This window comes from Megalobrama amblycephala, linkage group LG12 (genome assembly GCF_018812025.1).
Source record: "Megalobrama amblycephala isolate DHTTF-2021 linkage group LG12, ASM1881202v1, whole genome shotgun sequence".
Lineage (NCBI taxonomy): Eukaryota > Metazoa > Chordata > Actinopteri > Cypriniformes > Xenocyprididae > Megalobrama > Megalobrama amblycephala.
In genome coordinates, this window is record NC_063055.1 from 21675870 (window position 1) to 21696581 (window position 20712).

Consider the following 20712-nt stretch of genomic DNA (forward strand, 5'->3'; position numbering starts at 1 on the left):
TTGTGTGTGCGCACTGTGTTTTGTTTGGGTTTACAGTATACCAAGCTTTATTCTTAAAATCAGTGCTTAACTAGAATTCGAAATCGAATTTCAGGCACTGTGCAATTTCCAGTGAAGTAGTCGCTTTGGATAAGCTAACACTAGTAAGAAAGTAATTTGGCTGTAACTTAAATAAACGTACTCAGGATGACCACAGGTCTTCCCGTATATCCCACCAGCTCTCTATCCAGGAATAAGTATTCCACAGGATATGAGGTCATTACCCAGTGCCCCAGGCTGGTTCCAACCATTCACAGAGAGAAAATGTCACATTCTAATTAGCACTGGGCATGCATCTTAACAGCGGTCACTCCTCTGTTTTTCTTTTCCTGAATTAGGCACTCCCTTTCTGCTTGAGCTAATGTGAAGCACAGGACTCAGGATTGCAGTTTTTTTTTTTTTTTTTGGTCTGGAGAGTATTTAGTTGCCTTGCCATTTATTACAGCATGATTTTATTAGCCTCCCTGCAAAAACTGCCAGTGGATGACAGAAATATGTCTGTGTGCGAGAGAAACTGACTCTCATTAGAACTCCCTGTCCTTTGCCCTGTACGGATCACAGCAGGAGACAGCCGGCCGCCCCTTCTCTAGGGAATGGTATGGTCCTCCAGGCCTTTCTTGAAGCCCAAATCAGAGCGAAAAAGAGTGATCAACAAAGTACATTTGGGGCCAGGAGAGGGGCACTTTGAGATGCCGATCCCCCAGGATGTGGGAGAGGATGTGTGGATTATTTCCAGCAACAAAAGCCATTCGCTCCTGGAACCACTTCAGAGACAGGAGCTGTTTAATCTGAAAATTGGGAAGTATGTGGGCCCAAATCCTTGGGGCCAAGCCAATATCTGCTTTTATATCATGCTTGTTCAATTGCAGCTGGGGCTTTGGACATAGAAGTGGTGCTGCTGGTGGTTCTCTGGAGGGAAGGAAGTAAAGATTAAGGAGTCAAGAAAGGCCAGGCCTGATAGTGTGCGCTGTGCTTCCTCCCAAATAGCCGAATGACTGCTGTCCCAGTGCAAAAAAACCCAGCAATCCCACCAGGACGTTATTCTTGGCTCGATTCCTCTGAATCTGATTTGTGAAGTCCTAGAATCTGATGACAGGCTTTTTGAAGCTTGAGGAAATATCACTGAGAGGAACATCATCACACTTCCATCCTGTGGATTGCTGACTGATCACGTAGGGAAGTTTCTAGGCTGTGGCGGCTACGAGGTAATGACGTAAACGCAAGATGCTCGTATCTTCAGATCTTCAGAGGAAGGGCACAGCACTTTCCTCAACTTTGAAGGCGGTCACTTTCTGTCCCTTAACACCTCTTTTACGCCACAGCAGGACATAGTTGGAATACTTCATGTGCCAGATGTGCAAATATGGGCATCGGCTGCTTTTCTGTGAGACTGAGGGCTTCTACAGCTTGGAGAAAACTGATTTCATTGTGTTTTCCCACGCTATGTCAATGATGTAAGGTGTTTAGTGACAGTAGGTGGGTAATAGCTTTATTTACTGATGTCTTTTATGTAGAATCCAAAGCTGTATTGTTGCAGCTGCCAAAGAATGCATTAAGTCATCATTGGATTGTTGCTGTATGTTAAGACAAGCATACCACCAGTCCAGTAGTGCTTTTGGGAGAGATTCAAATATGTCCACATAAATAATTTGTATAGAGACAGGTTAAGGAATTCTGGGATGTTCCTGCTCATTATTATGCATCCAGACGTTCTCATTAGTAATTGCTAACCCACTTGAAGTGCATTTTGTGTACTTTTACACTGTATAAATAGCTCATCTCGGTCAATTACTTAGCAATTACTCTGCTGCTGAGACTAGCATTTGACCTTATATAGCCAGTTAGATCTGTCTGAACTCTGAGGCAGTCTGGACCGGCACCCGAGGAGAGTGAATGGGGAGGAGGAGAAATATGCAGAAACATGCCTTAAAAATCTCCCTTGCTCTTCATAGTTTAAAGAAGTATTCCAGGTTCAATACAACTTAAGCTCAATTTACAGGGCGTATTGATGTTATACCACAAAAATTCATTTCAACCTGCATTTCAACCTTTTTGAGGCTCTCACAATGGAAGTGAATGGGGCCATGAACATTAAAACACTTACTGTTTTATCCACAAGACATAAATGATATGTGTTAACATGAATTTAGTGTGGGGAAAATGGCTTACCTTTTTTGTGTAAAGTTATATCCAATTTTACAACTTTGTTGCCATGATGTAAACCTTACAAACCTAAAACAACTGTAGAAATTCTGATTTCAACAGCTTTACAGCTCAAATAATAGTTTTAACAGAAGAATTAATGCACACTGTAAACCCTAAAGCTCAAAATAATTAATTGGTTTGAGTAGGACAAACTTAAATTAAACAAACTTTTATGAGTTCACAGAACTGATATATTTTAAGTAAACTGAACTGTTTTGTTTTTTAAGTTTTACTGAAACTGGGGAGGGATTTCTATTTCCCAGCATGCTTTGCCCATGGCACTCAAAAGGGAGAGTTAATGCTAAAATTGTTATATAATGTTTTTTGTGCAAGATTAATGTTAAGTGGGAAATTTAGTAGTGATTAATGTTTTGTTATGCTAATTTAGAAGAGTTTCTGTTAATGTGGGTTTTTGGAGAGTTACCATCATGGTTGACAAGTGGTGCATGCGGCTTAGTTTGAGAGCAATGTTAAATGCTTTATATTGCTGAACTCATTCAGCAAGTTTTATACCATGCTATTGTTAATATGTTAGCAAATTAGCAAGTTAGCATTTTCTGAATTAGCTTGTTATAGCTAAGTTTACAGTAATAAAAATGTTCATATTGAGGTTAATTAAATTAACAAATAAGTGTACTCAAACATTTCAAGTTAAGAACAATTAAAATGTCCAAGTACAAAAAAACAAACAAAAAACTGCCAGTTCTGCTTACTTAAACTTTGAATTTCTTAACTTAAAAAGTGACTGATTGCCTCAATTTTTTTTGAGTTTTGCCAACTTATATGAATAACCTTTACTGTTATTAACTATATATTTTGCTTTTAGGTCCTCAAAAAATTGTCTCCATTCACTTCCACTGTAAGTGCCTCAGATTAGCCTTTCTCTTTTAAAGAGAATGACAGACACATTGAAATTATTTATGTAATCAACTTTATGCCACAAATGCTGTTCTTTGAGCTTTGCTTGTATTGAACCTGAAGTAATCCTAAAAAAGTAAAAAAATCAACACACATCTGTCATCCTACTGTGTATGAATTATGCGCTCCATCTGGATTTGAGCAGTTTTGGGGGCAAAAATGCTTTTCAGATTGACTCTTCTGAAAAAAAAAAAGAGCAGGTGGTATGTTCTGCCCTGAGAGTTGGAGACCTTCAGCCTAGGGGCGACCTACTCTTCATATTTCGCCACCTGAACAGGTAGTCAGCAATTGCACTGAAGGAATAAAAAAGGAAATTTGGGTCTTTTTCCCAGAGGTGCTATGTTTGCTGTTCAAGAGCTGCTGAAGGTAGGGATATTCAAGGTAAATCAGAAGTTGCTTTTCGGTACATTTAGTATGCAGAGTAGGACGAAGTGATTTAGGACTTTAAAGTGATTTCGGTATTCAGTGCAGTTATGATTATGTAAACTCTCCAAAGATTAACAATATACAATTTTTACCAGTTTTAGAAATATGCACCACCCACATATGGCAGATATGGGATTCAAAATGTTTAAGGGCGAATTAATCATCCTTCTTATGTTCTGACTCACCAGAGTATGTTAGATTACAACACCATGAAATAAATTATTGGATTTTGGACTTCTGAATAAAACAGGCATTATGTAGACCGAGGGTAATGAAAAAGCAAAAACATTATTTAAATGTAGGCTCACATTTTAATATCGGCGAGTTTGTGGCTGCATGAAATGCTCTCATTATAATCAGGCTGCCTCTGCCTTTGGATGTCAAAATTGGTTTGAGCCTATTCAAATATTATGTTTTTCCTACCGAGAGGGAAGGTCTGATTAGATATTGTGATTGGGCCACAAATTAATGTCCCAAACAATGATGTAGTGCCACTTTTCAGCGTTACTTCAGTTTGTAATTGGAGACTCTGGCTCAGGTTTGTATGGTATTCTTGAGGTTTTATAGGTTTTTTAGTAGTTACAGGTAATATTATACTCATTGTAATATCTAATATCAAACTCATTTCTTTGCTGACGTGCTCTTACTTTAGCCTTAAAATGACCATATGGGGAAAGGAAAGTGGAGTCCCATGGGTGCGGACTCGGAGCATAATGTGGACGACGGATGTGAAGCTTTTGGAATGTGCTGGACTAGCCAAGGAGCTCGGAAGGCTGAGATAACACCACTTAAATAGCCCTTTCTCTCACTCTTTCTTTTCGCTCCCTCTCTCTCTCTCTCTCTCTCTCTCTCTCTCACTTTACTTTCTTGTTTCACTCCTCTCTGATTGCTGAGTAACCTAAGAAGTGTGTGACAGAGAACATCTTTCAGACCAGGGGGACTTTGGCACGAAAGATGGCTGTTAATCAAATTGTCAAGGATGAGATGTTTTTCTCCGCCGAGAGTCCATATGAGAGGGTTTTCTGTCCCTCCTTTGGCTGTGTGTGCAAAAAAGCCACTGTGAGCGAAAGAATTCAGAGCATGCCTGCACCTGGTGGACAGGGAAGCATGTTTAAAAGGCAGTCATATTTCTAGATTTTTGTCTTTATTAGGCTGTTTTGAATTCATTAGGTGCTTTTTCACTTTCCTGATCTCCCTGCCTGGATCCACAAGTGCCGCAAATCCCTTCGTCTTTTTTTAAAATATAAATAAGCAGCATCCGATTTAAAAAGCAGGTTGTTATTAGTACTAAATTCCTGCGTTGTTATCAGGGGCCCTTGCTTCCTTGCTTTATTGGTCTCATACTTTCTGGAAGTCCAGCCTGAGTCATACCCCTGTTTACCCGCCACGTCTTCACTGACGGGATGATTCCAAAAAACTGTCTTCGTTGGTGTGGATGGATCCTCTCGCTCCAGTTTCAGACTCATATTCACCACTGTAAATGGTGAGCTATATAAGAAAACAAATGGATATTGCTGTGTGGGACAGAACGTGCGTCTAAATGAATCAAATCTGTATGGCACAGAGAGAGTTTATTTGGCCCTGGGGCTGATTTAAAGCAGTAGGAGTGGCAGTAGAGGCTGGTAAACTAGAGCAAAGTGTGAGGTGGGGAGCCATTACCCAGCATCCCTGGAGGAGCATCTACCACACAAAAATCTAGAATGGATGAGCCCATTCAAAGACTGGGCAGATGTCCCTGCTATGTGTATACTGAATCACTTGATGACACCGTAATAGCGCCTGCCATTGCGTTTAATCTGATTCCCCGAGCCAAGAAAGCTGCCTTTCTTCCCCCAGACCTCCGACCAGACACAAATATAACAAATCTAAGCACAAAGAATCTTTAGAAGTCTGTTGCAGACTAGAAGAGGGTGTTATTGCTAGATTCGAGCTGTCATCCTACCAGTGGAGTCAGGATAAAAGCTGAAGCGAGATACGCAAAAGCACTCACAAACAAGACATTTTGACACTGTGGTTAACCAGCTAAAGTTATAATATAGACTTACTTTTATGTAGACACTGTACACATTTGAGAAAACACTAAAATATATTTGTATTATTTAATTCATTGATATATTGCATTAAAAAATACAAATACACTTTATGTATTTAATCTTACTTTATTTACTATTTTTTTGCTGTTGACCATTGTTGTTTAAGTCAAAAACAACTTTGCTTTAGTTGAATGTCTTATTTTTTTTATTTTGTGTTGAACATACATTCAGTGCTTCTGATAGTCAAATGGCAGAGCAGTTGAAATGTGCGTTCTTGTTGCACCATCTGTTGTACTGGTGGGAATTTGCATTATTTTCAACCCGAAAAACAATTGTTTTGCTGTTGGTGTGAATAGACCATTCGTTGATGATTTGTTTAGCTTTTTCACATCACATTTTCTTTGTGAAAGGGTCTAATAAAATTCCTGACAAAAAGAGGGATTTCTTTTAGCACTTCTACTGAAGGATTGTGTTGTTTTTTTTACTGCAAAAATCATTCACATTAACTTTTAAAAGGATTTTAGTTAACATTTATTTTATTTTATAATGCAATTTTACAAGATGTAAAATAATGTCCCCAGAGTGTGTATGTGAAGTTTTAGCTTTAAATACCCCACAGGTAATTTTTTATAGCATGTTAAATTTGTCACTTTTTGAGGGTGAGCCAAAACGCTCCGTTTTTGTGTGTGTCCCTTTAAATGCAAATGATCTGCTCCTCCTCCTAAGCAGAGGGCGGGGTTTCAAGAGCTCATGTTAGCACATAGTGTTAGCAGCGCCAATTACCTCATGAAGACTCACTGAAAATGTCAGAAACTGTTCAGCCTTTTATGTTTAAACCGAAGTCGGACAGTGATGGAGAGACTCAAGAAGAAGAGACAACATGTAGAATGCAACAGGACGTTTCTGAATGGTTAGTTGCTTAATTTATGAAGCTGATGTGGGATAGTGCTGGTCATTGAGTAGCATATTCTATCATGATAATCTATAAATCGCTTGTGTGGGAACTGTTGTAAGATGCCTACAGAGCCAGAGAATATATGCTGCATGAAGATAGAACAGGTATACTGTAGTTTAATTACGGTTATAACTTGTGTTGGCATCTTGCTTTTATGACATGCCATTGCATTTGTGTTATGTACTGCATTGCAATAACATGGCCTCACCCCTTTGTTCTCGGGGGCAGAGTTTGTGTAAATTTTAGGGTTAGTGATGTCACTAACCCAGGAAGAAGCTCGTTGTAGTCCCTACCAGCCGGTTGTTGTAGTCCTTAAGCAGAATTCTTAAAAAGAAATGATCTCCCTTTGCTTTGAACTTTGAGCGTCGTAACTTTGCAGATGTTGTTTGTGTTCTAACAAAATCAGGGTATCTTCCGTTCATTCATGTTTTGATTTGATATTGAAATAAAAAAATGAGAAAACCGCACTTTTTTTCGTTTTTCATTTTTAATGTTTTTCGTTCTGGGGTTGGAAACAAACAAGCAGTTTGAATATTCGATCTCTACATGTGGGCGGGAATGAAATGCCTCTTTCCGCTGATTGGTCAACCAGATGTCAAACCATGTCGTCATCAGTTGTTCATCGGTTCCGCTCAACAGAATAAAAGTCCCTCGCTCTACAGCTGTACGGATTCTTAACGCGTTTATTCTACATTTTATGTCTTTCTCACGAAATATTAATTTACTTTGCAGCTGCACACAATTGCCCCCATTCTACAACGTTGGCACAATGACTGTTTTATTGAAGTGACCAACTATAAAAATCTAGCGAAGCTGCTCAACGCACTGGGCAGCGAATGTATAGGCATACATTGAATTAAAAAAGTGCAAATCAGTAGCCGATGTAAATATGCAGCAGTCATAACTTTTGTTGTAGACAACACCCTGAGTTTTGGACATGGGATGAATTTGAAATATGACAGATATAAAAATATATTACATGTTATTAGTTCATCAAAGCGGTGCTATAGAGAGATGGACTTAAAATGCAAATTGGATGATTTGATGATGGAGGTGAACTCGTTTATGCCAATTTGAAATAGGCTTTCACACATTTAAAAAAAAGTAAAATAAATAAATAAAGGGAAAAATGTTAAAACAGTGTTAAAAATAACATTATAGTGCTCTCGTAAGAAGATATCAATTATATTTTATCAATATTAGGATATATATATCAAAACCCTGAAATAACACTAACAATAATGAGATAAAGAGTATTTTTATAGCCTATTTATTGCCATCTGTCTGTGTCAGAAATGAAATGTAATTAGTTGATTAACTGATTTACAGGGGATTTTAGGATTTTTTCCTTTAATCTTATTAAATATGTATGCTTTCTTTAATGTTAAGTTCTTAAATTTAGTAATTTAAATTACAATATTATGACGCTATGTTACCAATTAAATCAGTATCAACCAAAGGCTTGCAAAAGGTGGCAAAGAAGCACCACCTGAAGTTGCTTTTAGATTTATGAGTTGTTAGATTGCTCAGAGAGGGCAGTATATGTGTAGGAATTACAATTGCATAATGTAATGATAGGCCTATATTTCATAGCCTATCTATCATTTCAAATCCATCCCATGTTGTGTAAAACAAAAGACATTTTTACACTCAATGTATCGAAGTTGTAGGCTGGGGGTAGTTGTGTGCAGCTGCAAAGTAAATTAATATTTATGAGATAAACTAATATTTCACATGATGAATTAATGTCTACACAGAATTAAGCCCTGACTCTGCATCAGAGCGATTAGTGTCAAGCCATTCACTAGTCTATTTGATGAGAAAGAGATGAAATGTAGAATAAACGCGTTAAGAATCCGTACAGCTGTAGAGCGAGGGACTTTTATTTTGTTGAGTGGAACCGATGAACAACTGATGACGACATGGTTTGACGTCTGGTTGACCAATCAGCGGAAAGAGGCATTTCATTCCCGCCCACGTGTACAGATTGAATATTCAAACTGCTTATTTGTTTCCAACCCCAGAACGAAAAAAGAAAAATCAAGCCAGTTTTTTGTTTTTTCGTTTTCATTTTAAAAATGAAAAACGAAAAAAGGTGTGGTTTTCTCATTTTTCTGATTTCAATATCAAATCAAAACATGAATGAACGGAAGATACCCTGATTTAACAGCAACATTACACACTAACTAAAGTTAAAAAAGTGAAATCTTAATGAACCACCCCTTTAAAAAAAACATACTAAACGATGTTTTTTTTTAATTAAAAAAATGCAGACTATAGGGGTAGTGTAGGGGGATAGAATATACAGTTTGTACAGTATAAAAACCATTACGTCTGTGAGAGTCCCCGTAAACCACATATACAAATATGTGTGTGTGTGACATTTCTGGGTGAAACAAGATTTTAAACGAGAACAAAATATATAATGGTATAGTATAGAATCATATAAAATATAGAATCAGAGGATACAAATAAGAGGGATCGATGAAATCAGTTGAAAAGGAAAGTTGTTTCAGTGTTGTTAGTTATATTTTCAAGATTATTTTTTATTAAGAAAGTAAACGGGGTCAAGTTTGATTTCATGTTTTTTTTTTTCAGTGTCCTGCATTCCACACGTGCCAGAAATCTGCATTCTCAACCAATGACTTCACTCATAAGATAGCTTTGAACGTTGGAAGGAAGCTCGCATAATAGGGCCTTGCACACTGTAAGCTTTGCATAAACATCTGCTGCTGCTTCTCAGTCCGGATGGTCTTTCTGGCGCTGATGAGCGCCTCCGGCTCACTTTACGCACACTCTTCAGCAATCCTCTGTAACGTTAATGTGGAGCAATCAAGTTGAAATGGTGCCATGAGGCACTCGGCGATAAACATCGGCAGTGATGCGAGCGAGGGTCTATTTTCCAGATTTCCCGCCCGTATGGTAGGTAGAACGTCTACATGTGGATTGCATTGTTGTGGTGATCTGCAGCAGTCTGTGTGTGCTTCACGGAACGTATGCCGCAAATCCTGATAGTCTCGCCACTGCAGCGGCCTCTGTGTGTGGGTATTTATTCCTAGGATTTTCATGTTTGACACATGTGATCTGTCCTAAAAAGGCCTGGCATGCAAAAGGAGCCCCACAGGGCCTACAGAGAGAATCACACCTCATTTTGCAGCTCCACAACTTAATCTACAGTCTAGACAGGAATATCACCCATCAAAGCCTGAAAGCCAGGAAGAAAAGGGACTGTGGTCGATCAGGTTTGTTCTGCGAAGTTCTACCAGGGTTTTCCATCTAAAATAAGCTCATGCAATCAGACTGAGGAGAGTGGGAAATTAAATAAGAGAAAAGAGAAAGATTGAGCGCAGGCGGCACATTATGGAGCCACTTTGAGGAGACGGGGGGTGATGATAAAGATGGCTCTGAATGTCTGAAATGGCACTAGCTTTTACACTTCTCATTGGCAGCTGGTCATTGCCTAGTGGTTAATGATCTGAGTTCAGGGGCTGAACTACCCATTTGTTGGAGGCTAGTGCCCTTTAGGGCTTTTCTGTCACTGTGTGATGTACAGTAGTTCAAAAGTGTTCTTACCTTTTCGGCTTTTCAAAGTCTGAAGAACATTGAATACCAATGTCAGTTTTATGTCAGAAAGTATGTTTACATGTGCAGTTATAATTGAGCGACAGTGGGTTTTGCTCTCTTAAGTATACAGTAGGTAGTACAGTATTAAAGGTCCCGTTCTTCGTGATCCCATGTTTCAAACTTTAGTTAGTGTGTAATGTTGTTGTTGTTAGAGTATAAATAAAATCTGTAAAATTTTAAAGCTCAAAGTTCAATGCCAAGCGAGATATTTTATTTAACAGAAGTCGCCTACATCGAACGGCCAGTTCGGACTACATCCCTCTACTTCCTTCTTAATGACGTCACTAAAACAGTTTTTTGACTAACCTCCGCCCACAGGAATACACAAGAGTTGCGTTTGTAGAGTGTGTTTGTCGCCATGTCGTCGAAACGCTGTTATTTTCATCCCGCAGTCCGATCACCGGGTCTGATTCCGGCTCAAATTGATAGGGTAAAATTAAAGACATGTTTACAATAACACTGAGCGCGTGCATCTCCACGTTATGGTAAGAGGCGTGACCTTTCCGGGCAAGATGCGCTAAACTGCTGTCGAATCACAACACAGGAACCGCTGGCACAATCAGAACTCGTTACGTATTTCTGAAGGAGGGACTTCATAGAACAAGGAAGTCATCAGCCCGTTTTTATGACAGTGGAAACAGCGGTATACAGATAAGTAAATTATGTGAAAAATACGGTGTTTTTTTACACGCGAAACATCAACACATGTTATATTGCACACTATAAACACAATCAAAGCTTCAAAAAACCACGAAAAATGGGACCTTTAAGTATTAAATTTCACGTTCAATTCCAATGCCAATTTTAGTTCAGTCAACCTGTATTTATACATACAATTTTCACTCAGATATTGCTAGTAATTTTTATAAGTAACTACAAAGAAACATCAAGTAACAGTAAAGTAGATGTGAAATTTTGAAGGAAACATGCCAATTATCTTTGTTTTATTAATTTTTTTTTTTTTTTTTTACAGTGTACTCTACTGGACAAAGTGTCATTTTGTTATCTTAGCCATTTAGTCTGATTTCACAAAAACCAGATGTGTAATTTTTTAGACTAAAGTGTTTGTTTACATGAAATTCTTGCATTAGTATGACTGAAATTTAACTTTTTGAAGTGCTTAAATGATTAGTTCACTTCAGAATTAAAATTTCCTGATCATTTACTCACCCCCATGTCATCCAAGATGTTCATGTCTTTCTTTCTCCAGTCGAAAATAAATTAAGGTTTTTGAGGAAAACATTCTAGGATTTTTTTCCATATAATGGACTTCAACAGCTACCAATGGATTGAAGGTCCAAATTCCAGTTTCAATGCAGCTTCAAAGGACTCTAAATGATCCCAGCGAAGGAAAAAGGGTCTTGTCTAGCAAAACAATCTGTCATTTTCTAAAAAAAGTAAATAAATAAAATGTATATACTTTTTAACCACAAATGCTCATCTTGCACTAGCTGTGCGATACAGTCATCATGTTGGAAAGGTCACGCTTGATGCAGGCGGAAGTACCAAGCACGTGTTTACAAAGTGAATGTGCAAAGGCTAAGTCAAACAGCCTTTGCAAAAAAAAGGTTTTTCACCCTACTGCGTTACTTCCACCTATGTCAAGCGTGACTTTTCCAACGTGATTACGTAATGCGTGGCGCATCACAGAGCTAGTGCAAGATGAGCATTTGTGGTTTAAAAGTATATCTTTTTTTTCTTCTTCTTTTTTTAAGAAAATGCTAGATAAATCCTTATTCTTCAGCTGGGATTGTGTCCTTTCAAGCAGCATTGAAACTGCAATTTGGACCTTCATCCCGTTGGTAGCTGTTGAAGTCCACTATATGATCACATGCCTAGTTGTGTAACACCGTAGCTTGAGTAGGTTAATGGGTGTGCATTATTTGTTGTTAAAAACAATAGGGGTCAAAGTTAAAATTATGTTGCAGGCATTACCACTTCTGCTTATAGTTCTTGGAGGCCTTCCTCCAGTTCACAGAAGGAAGGATACGGGGCAGTTATGAGATCTTGCTTCAGCAACACTGCAAAATAGCTCCGAAGTACTGTATAGACAAACAATAGCTAGTACAGCTGTTGAAACACGTGCAGTAGTCATTGGTTACGTTATCTCATTTCCATGTATGACAGCTTTTGGCCCTCTGGTTTTGTCTTTCGTAAGGTCAGTGGAAAGATTAGACTTATCTTATAGGTCAGATGGATTCCCCTTCAACTAAACAAGTAAAAATGTTTAAAATTTTATAAGACTTGCTTTCAGAGAATATAGCTTGAATAAAGTGTATTTTAAATATTTTTGTTACATCTTTAAAATTGTTAAGTCTTTAAATTCTTAAAGTCAATATCTTATCTTAATAATATGAATATCTTCTGTGGAATTTTCTTATTCTTTTCTTCTGTTTTTTTTTTTTTTTTGGGTCAATTCAATGCACAATACAATGAAAGTCAGTCAGTAGAGTCCAATATTGTTTTTTTGTTTCACAGAAGAAAAAAAGTCATACAGGTTTGGAATGACATGAGGGTTCATTTATCTTTAAACTGTCCCTTTAGGCAATTTTGATTCTCAAGTAAGTTGATCTTATCTTGTATGTTTAGGTATTTCTACAGGAAAAAGAAAATGTAATTAGGCAGGGTACAAATAAACATGATGAGGCGTATTGTAGATGGGGAATAATTTGTTCCCACAAAGTTTTCCTCCTCCGTAACTCTGACATTCCATTTTGAGAATATGACGATGATTTTGCAATGTTTGAAATCTGAACCATTACATTCCATTTTCAGTGTTTCCTCTGGTAATTACAGGGCAGGTGGTGATATCCTGTTCTTGGATGAAAGGACACGATTCATCAATCGTTTAGGACGGGTATCTTCCCTGAATTTTTGGTTTATTGACTTACATGTGATTGCTTGTGTGGCATCAGTAAAAGAGTATCTATCTATCTATCTATCTATCTATCTATCTATCGTTCTATCGTTCTATCATCTATCTATCGTTCTATCATCTATCTATCGTTCTATCTATCGTTCTATCGATCGTTCTATCGTTCTATCTATCTGTTGTTATGTCTATCCTTCTGTCTGTCTGTCTTTTTATCCATCTCTGTCGTTCTGTCTATCCTTCTGTCTGTCTGACTTTTTACTCGTCTGTCTGTCTGTCTTTTTATCCATCTCTGTCGTTCTGTCTATCAGTCGTTCTGTCTAACTGTTGTTCTGTCTATCCTTCTCTTTGTCTGACTTTTTGTCTGTCTGTCTGTCTTTTTATCCATCTGTCGTTCTGTCATTCTGTCTATCTGTTGTTCTGTCTATCTGTTGTGTCTATCTGTCGTTCTGTCTATCTGTTGTTCTGTCTATCCTTCTCTCTGTCTGACTTTTTATCTGTCTGTCTGTCCGTCTGTCAGTCTGCTTTTTAATCTATCTGTCGGTCGTTCTGTCTATCCTTCTGTCTGTGTCTCTTTTTATCCCTCTGTCTGTCATTCTGTCTACCCTTCTCTGTCTGACTTTTTATCCATCTGTCTGTCTGTCTGTCTTTATCCATCTGTCGTTCTGTCTATCTGTCGTTCTGTCTATCCTTCTGTCTGTCTGACTTTTTACTCGTCTGTCTGTTTGTCTTTTTATCCATCTCTGTTGTTCTGTCATTCTGTCGTTCTGTCTATCTGTTGTCTATCTGTCGTTCTGTCTATCTGTTGTTCTGTCTATCCTTCTCTCTGTCTGACTTTTTATCTGTCTGTCTGTCCGTCTGTCAGTCTGTCTTTTTATCAATTTCTGTCGTTCTGTCTAACTGTCGTTCTGTCTATCTGTTGTTCTGTCTGTCCTTCTCTTTGTCTGAGTTTTTATCTGTCTGTCTGTCTTTTTATCCATCTGTCGTTCTGTCTATCTGTCGCTCTGTCTATCTGTCGCTCTGTCTATCCTTCTGTCTGTCTGACTTTTTACCCGTCTGTTTATCTGTCTTTTTATCAATCTCTGTTGTTCTGTCTATCTGTCGTTCTATCTATCTGTTGTGTCTATCTGTCGTTCTGTCTATCTGTTGTTGTGTCTATCCTTCTCTCTGTCTGACTTTTTATCTGTCTGTCTGTCTGTCTTTTTTATCCATCTCTGTCGTTCTGTCTATCTGTCGTTCTGTCTATCCTTCTGTCTATCTGACTTTTTACTCGTCTGTCTTTCTGTCTGTCTTTTTATCCATCTCTGTCATTCTGTCTATCTGTTGTTCTGTCTATCTGTTGTGTCTGTCTGTCGTTCTGTCTATCTGTCGCTCTGTCTATCTGTCGTTCTGTCTATCCTTCTGTCTGTCTGACTTTACTCGTCTGTCTGTCTGTCTTTTTATCCATCTCTGTTGTTCTGTCTATCTGTCGTTCTGTCTATCTGTTCTGTCTATCTGTCGTTCTGTCTATCTGTCGTTCTGTCTATCTGTTGTTCTGTCTATCCTTCTCTCTGTCTGACTTTTTATCTGTCTGTCTGTCCGTCTGTCAGTATGCTTTTTAATCTATCTGTCGGTCGTTCTGTCTATCCTTCTGTCTGTCTGTCTCTTTTTATCCCTCTGTCTGTCATTCTGTCTACCCTTCTGTCTGTCTGACTTTTTATCCATCTGTCTGTCTGTCTGTCTGTCTGTCTGTCTTTTTATCCATCTCTGTCGTTCTGTCTATCTGTCGTTCTGTCTATCTGTTGTTCTGTCTATCCTTCTCTTTGTCTGAGTTTTTATCTGTCTGTCTGTCTGTCTGTCTGTCTTTTTATCCATCTGTCGTTCTGTCTATCTGTCGCTCTGTCTATCTGTCGCTCTGTCTATCCTTCTGTCTGTCTGACTTTTTACTCGTCTGTCTTTTTATCCATCTCTGTTGTTCTGTTGTTCTGTCTATCTGTCGCTCTGTCTATCTGTCGCTCTGTCTATCCTTCTGTCTGTCTGACTTTTTACTCGTCTGTCTGTCTTTTTATCCATCTCTGTTGTTCTGTCTATCTGTCGCTCTGTCTATCTGTCGTTCTGTCTATCCTTCTGTCTGTCTGACTTTTTACTCGTCTGTCTGTCTGTCTATCCATCTCTGTTGTTTTGTCTATCTGTCGCTCTGTCTATCTGTCGCTCTGTCTATCCTTCTGTCTGTCTGACTTTTTACTCGTCTGTCTGTCTTTTTATCCATCTCTGTTGTTCTGTCTATCTGTCGCTCTGTCTATCTGTCGCTCTGTCTATCTGTCGTTCTGTCTATCCTTCTGTCTGTCTGACTTTTTACTCGTCTGTCTGTCTGTCTTTTTATCCATCTCTGTTGTTTTGTCTATCTGTCGCTCTGTCTATCTGTCGCTCTGTCTATCCTTCTGTCTGTCTGACTTTTTACTCGTCTGTCTGTCTGTCTTTTTATCCATCTCTGTTGTTCTGTCTATCTGTCGCTCTGTCTATCTGTCGTTCTGTCTATCCTTCTGTCTGTCTGACTTTTTACTCGTCCGTCTGTCTGTCTTTTTATCCATCTCTGTTGTTCTGTCTATCTGTCGTTCTGTCTATCTGTTGTTGTGTCTATCCTTCTCTCTGTCTGACTTTTTATCTGTCTGTCTTTTTATCTGTCTGTCTGTCTGTCTGTCTTTTTATCCATCTCTGTCGTTCTGTCTATCTGTCGTTCTGTCTATCCTTCTGTCTGTCTGACTTTTTACTCGTCTGTCTTTCTGTCTGTCTTTTTATCCATCTCTGTCATTCTGTCTATCTGTTGTTCTGTCTATCTGTTGTGTCTGTCTGTCGTTCTGTCTATCTGTTGTTCTGTCTATCCTTCTGTCTGTCTGTCTATTTTTATCCCTCTGTCTGTCATTCTGTCTACCCTTCTGTCTGTCTGACTATTTTTATCCCTCTGTCTGTCATTCTGTCTACCCTTCTGTCTGTCTGACTTTTTATCCATCTGTCTGTCTGTCTGTCTGTCTTTATCCATCTCTGTCATTCTGTCTATCTGTCGTTCTGTCTATCTGTCGTTTTGTCTGTCTGTCATTCTGTCTATCCTTCTGTCTGTCTGTCTTTATATCCGTCTGTCTGTCGTTCTGTCTATCTTTCATTCTATCTATCTTTCTGTCCATCTGTCTTATCCGTCTGTCTGTCTATCTTTCGTTCTATCTGTCGTTTTATTGAAATGTCTGTCTGATGTTCTCTTTGTCTGTCATTCTTTCTATATGTCTGTCTGTCTCCTGTCTATCCTGTCTGCTAGTCAATTTTAGGTAAATCCAGTGATTATTTAATAAGTTGTTGTGTCTACCTGATATTGTGTCAGCACGATTTAGTATCCAGACTGATTTAAAAAATAAATAAATAAAAGTGTTCCCCTTGCTCCTGGAAGTTGTGTAATGTTAACCAATCAAGTTACAGCTTTCTATATTGGTGAACTACTTTCCCGTTTTGTGAGAATTATGCATCATACGGTCAGTAAACAGACTCTAGTGCTCCACATGTGAAAGGGAGGTTCTGTATCTACTAAAGAAATCCCTTTTTCTGGCATTTGAACAGTGTTCACCTTTAAAGAACAAGCTTCTGTTGTTTACCACTTCTCTTTAACCGCTTTGGGCATTTTCTGTCATCTATATCCAGAAACTGGGCTTTTTTCAAAGTCCCTTAGCTCTACTTTAGAGAAAACTCTTTGGACACACAGAATCCTGCTAAAATAACATATCGATGACTTCAGGGAGCCATAACAGTGTGAATGAAAGGCATGCCTGCCACCTTCAACTCAAGAGTCAAGGCCAACCTTTTTTATTGATTTCCTGCTTGTCGCTGTGGTCATTGTGTAAAGAAAGCAACAGTGGGGAAGAAAAAACTCTTTCCAGACCCAGGCAAGGTGAGTGTCTGGCTGAGAAGGTAAAAAGGCATTCATAAAACTCTCAGATTATTTTATCAGGCTCATTTTGTGAGGGGCAAAAAAATGCTTGCGGCTATCTACGACAGTATGTGTCACATTTGAAAACCATTATGTGGCCAAGCCAAAGCCTTAGGACACAAAAGAAACGGGTTTGTTTTTCCTGACTCGTAGGAACTTTGTTTGGAACATGGTCTTGATAACAGCCCATTTGCTGTATGAAACACAAGGCTATCTGGTTGAAAAGGTCACTCAAGGTAATTTCGGGTGAGGAGGCAAACAGTACTATATTTCATTTGGTTTTATGTGTCTGAGGTTGTGTTTTTTTCTTACACAATTGAAAGAGCCTTATCTTACAGTGGACATTTTTTCCAGCTTACACTGTTGTCGTTCAGCACATTTCACAGTGGAACTTTTCCCAGTAACATCTGATGACGGTTATACGTCTTGTAATTTGCTGCTATTAGCAAATGCACCCGAATTGTTTGGTGAAGGGTGCGGCACGGGTGGCTATTCTAAAATCCACTGGCAGCGAACAGGCCTCATTTTGGCTGAGAGCTCCACCTCCTTAACGACAGTATGTCTAAGGCAGAGAAAATCCCACACTTTGATGTTCTTTCAGGGTGGCTGAGTTTTATAACATGTTTTAACTAGATCAGTGCTGAAGTCAGAACTCTGAGCTCTCAGCACCCGCAGTAAAATTATAACCAATGATTTGACCAAATACAGTACAACCATGGCGTCTAATCCTAGTCTGTTTTTTAAGCGTCTTTCCCTTTTAAATGCTAAAATAAATCAACGGGCTGTGATTTCTCTTGTTTTCTAGTCCACATATCATGTTCCTGTCTCAAAGCGTGCTAACGGGTGAGAGGAACCTCTGTGGGGCAAGATTGTGCCACGAAATTGCCCATTCCTGGTTCGGCCTGGCCATCGGAGCACGGGATTGGACGGAAGAATGGATCAGTGAGGGTTTTGCCACATATTTAGAGGATGTGTTCTGGAGCCACGTTCAGAAGGTATCACAATGAAGTTTTGAATCTTTGACAGTATATATGTGGCCAATCTAAGATTGAGTCTTGGGTCTTATTTCTCATCCATTTTTTCCCCCTTTCTCCCTTCAAAAAGCACAAAAAAAGAATCTTAAATGCCGCATGTTTACCAAAATTCATTACACACCTATTAGAGCACATGCTGACTAGTCAGAGTGAAAAATGAGTTTAAAATTAAATTGAATTTTCTGCATTAACTGGAAGACTTCACTTCCTGTAATGACTGAGATAGCTAATAATGAGGCACAAACTCAAGCTTGTGGAGTGTGATTGTGCGCCGCATCAACACAGCACTTCACTTCATTCAAAATGTATTTATAATATGCGTTTACCGGTTTTGAATTGAAAACTATTGTTGCGCTAATGGAATGTTTCCAGTACGTCTTTCAACAAGCAGCATTTAAAGCTGAAGTGTGTAATTTATTGATGTTTTCAATGACTTTCTCTTATCCCAGTTTAATATGCAGAGACTGCTATCAGTTGGTCATTCATAGATTGATTTCCCTGAAGACTATAAACGCTGCGGCTCTCTGGTGCTATCAAAACATTGCTCATTTGTTAGAGCATCCAGCCCGACAACAGATGCGCTGGCTTAACCAATGCTGTGAGTTAGGGGCAGGGCTATCTGTTTTTCTGACCAATGGCTGATGGGGGAGTATTTGAGAGAACTTGTTCCCTGAAAACAAACGCTAGTTCCATTTGATGATGCTAGTGGTGCAGAAATGACACACTTCACCTTTAAAATGAAACTTTCTCCACAGCATGATGTGCACAAGTGTGCTTTTTGTTCTTTAGTTTCCTTCATTTGTGTTTAGAATCACTTAGTTTGCTTTCTTTTGCTCTCTATTTCTCTCTTTCTCAGTTGGATTGTGGAGAGGCTGAGGAGCAGAGACAGTTAAAAGCTCTGCTGCGCTGGAGGAGACTGAGTGATGAGTTACAGAACTCTGAAGAAGAGCTTCAGGTCCTCAGGTATGATTGGCCATGTCTCTCTCTTTGCTTTCCTTCTCCTCTAATCTTCCAATCTCTAAGTTCATATACTCTCATTACTTCTCATCATCTGCACATACAACAGACCACAATGAAACAAGTTCACATTTAAATGCAGTTTTGGAACTAATACATTTCTTAGTTATAAAGTAGTCTTAAAGTAGTCTTTTGTAATTAAGTCTGATTACAACAGATTGCATTTACTGACATAATTTCAATCATGCATCTTTTGTTACTTGGTGCACATGTTTGTATTTATTATACTGTATACACTACCGTTCAAAAGTTTGAAGTCAGTAAGTACTGTTTCAAAATCCAACCTTAACAAGAAATGTTTTCAGACGAACATTTTCTTTCTTTGCCAAAAATGGGGGACTGCACCTCTTGTTGAACATTGTCAGTTATGTTTATATAGCCCAGTATCACTAATCACAATCCAAACAACATCCATCTGTTATGGTTGCGCACTTGAAAATACAGCTTCATTTTCCTGTCATCATCTAACTTGCTCAACTAGCTGAGGAAATGGCATAAAGGCAACTGCATAGAGATTATGGGAGTGTTCCCTTGGAAAATTATAAAGAACAGCAGGTTTGCTGGGCTTGTTTGTAGGACTGTACAATTTGGCCAAAAATGTTGTTTTTATGTATCAGAATTACTAATTATTATTATTATTATTATTATTATTATTATTACTAAATAAAAAAGAAATATTGCCATTGTAATAATAACATTATTTATAAATCATTAGAATGGTCTAAGTCTAAAAATCTGTGTCAGTAATTTTTTATTTTTTGTCAGGAAATCTTATGCATCCACTGACAGAATAAAACTCCTGTACACTGGAGAAAAACCTATGGGTTCGCATATGTTTACGTCCAGTAAGAGAAGTAATATTTTTTCCTATTTTTACCCAAAATAGGGTGATGTGAGCATTATTGAGTACACATATGTAATGTCTGTTTCATTCATACTCATAGCTGGATGGGCCCTCGTGCATAAAGTCCACAAATGAGACTCATAGAAGTAATAAAACTTATGACGGTTCAATCCCTTATATGAACAAAGGCACCCAGCTATCGCTGTAGCAGCAGAATAAAACCAAAGTCCCTTTAGTTTTTAGTAAAACACAGATAGAAGCATATTGACTGATGAAACATGAAGACAATAAACATATGACTGGGACAATATATGGTCTGTGTATATCTGTGTTCTTCTAGATACTGTATCTAGGGTATTTTCGTAAGAATAAAGTATATTTATAATGCTATGCTAATTGACATGGCCTTTATCACTGTCTAGAATACTATAAAATAATATAATTTCTGCCTCATTCTGTAATATAAAGCCACGTCAGATCACAAAAGGAAGTTATTTGAAACACTCGACTGACATTATGGAGTGAGTTTGGAGCAACAGGTTTGTAAATGCTTCTTATTACAAGTTTGGAAAGATGTTTGGCGTGTGTTGCAATCCAAACGATCTGCTCTGATCACAGTGCTGCACTTCATCATGAAAACACTTATTTAATTAAAAATCACAGCCTTTGCGATTACTTTGACTAAGCCAAATTGCAATTTTGGTTTAATTTCGGTTAATCATGCAGCCCTTGGCCTTTAACCTCAAATATATATATATATATATATATATATATATATATATATATATATATA

At 38.3% G+C, this 20712-nt stretch overlaps 1 protein-coding gene across 3 annotated transcripts in view; it reads left to right on the forward strand.

The window, feature by feature from the left end:
• LOC125279700 (aminopeptidase O (putative)) overlaps nt 1-20712 on the forward strand; it is a 100487-nt gene that overhangs the window by 7962 nt on the left and 71813 nt on the right. For all 3 annotated transcript variants that reach the window (XM_048209655.1, XM_048209654.1, XM_048209653.1), the window contains exons 6-7: nt 17830-18019; nt 18915-19021. In XM_048209655.1, coding sequence (XP_048065612.1) covers nt 17830-18019; nt 18915-19021 — 297 coding nt within the window. The remainder of the gene's footprint in view (nt 1-17829; nt 18020-18914; nt 19022-20712) is intronic.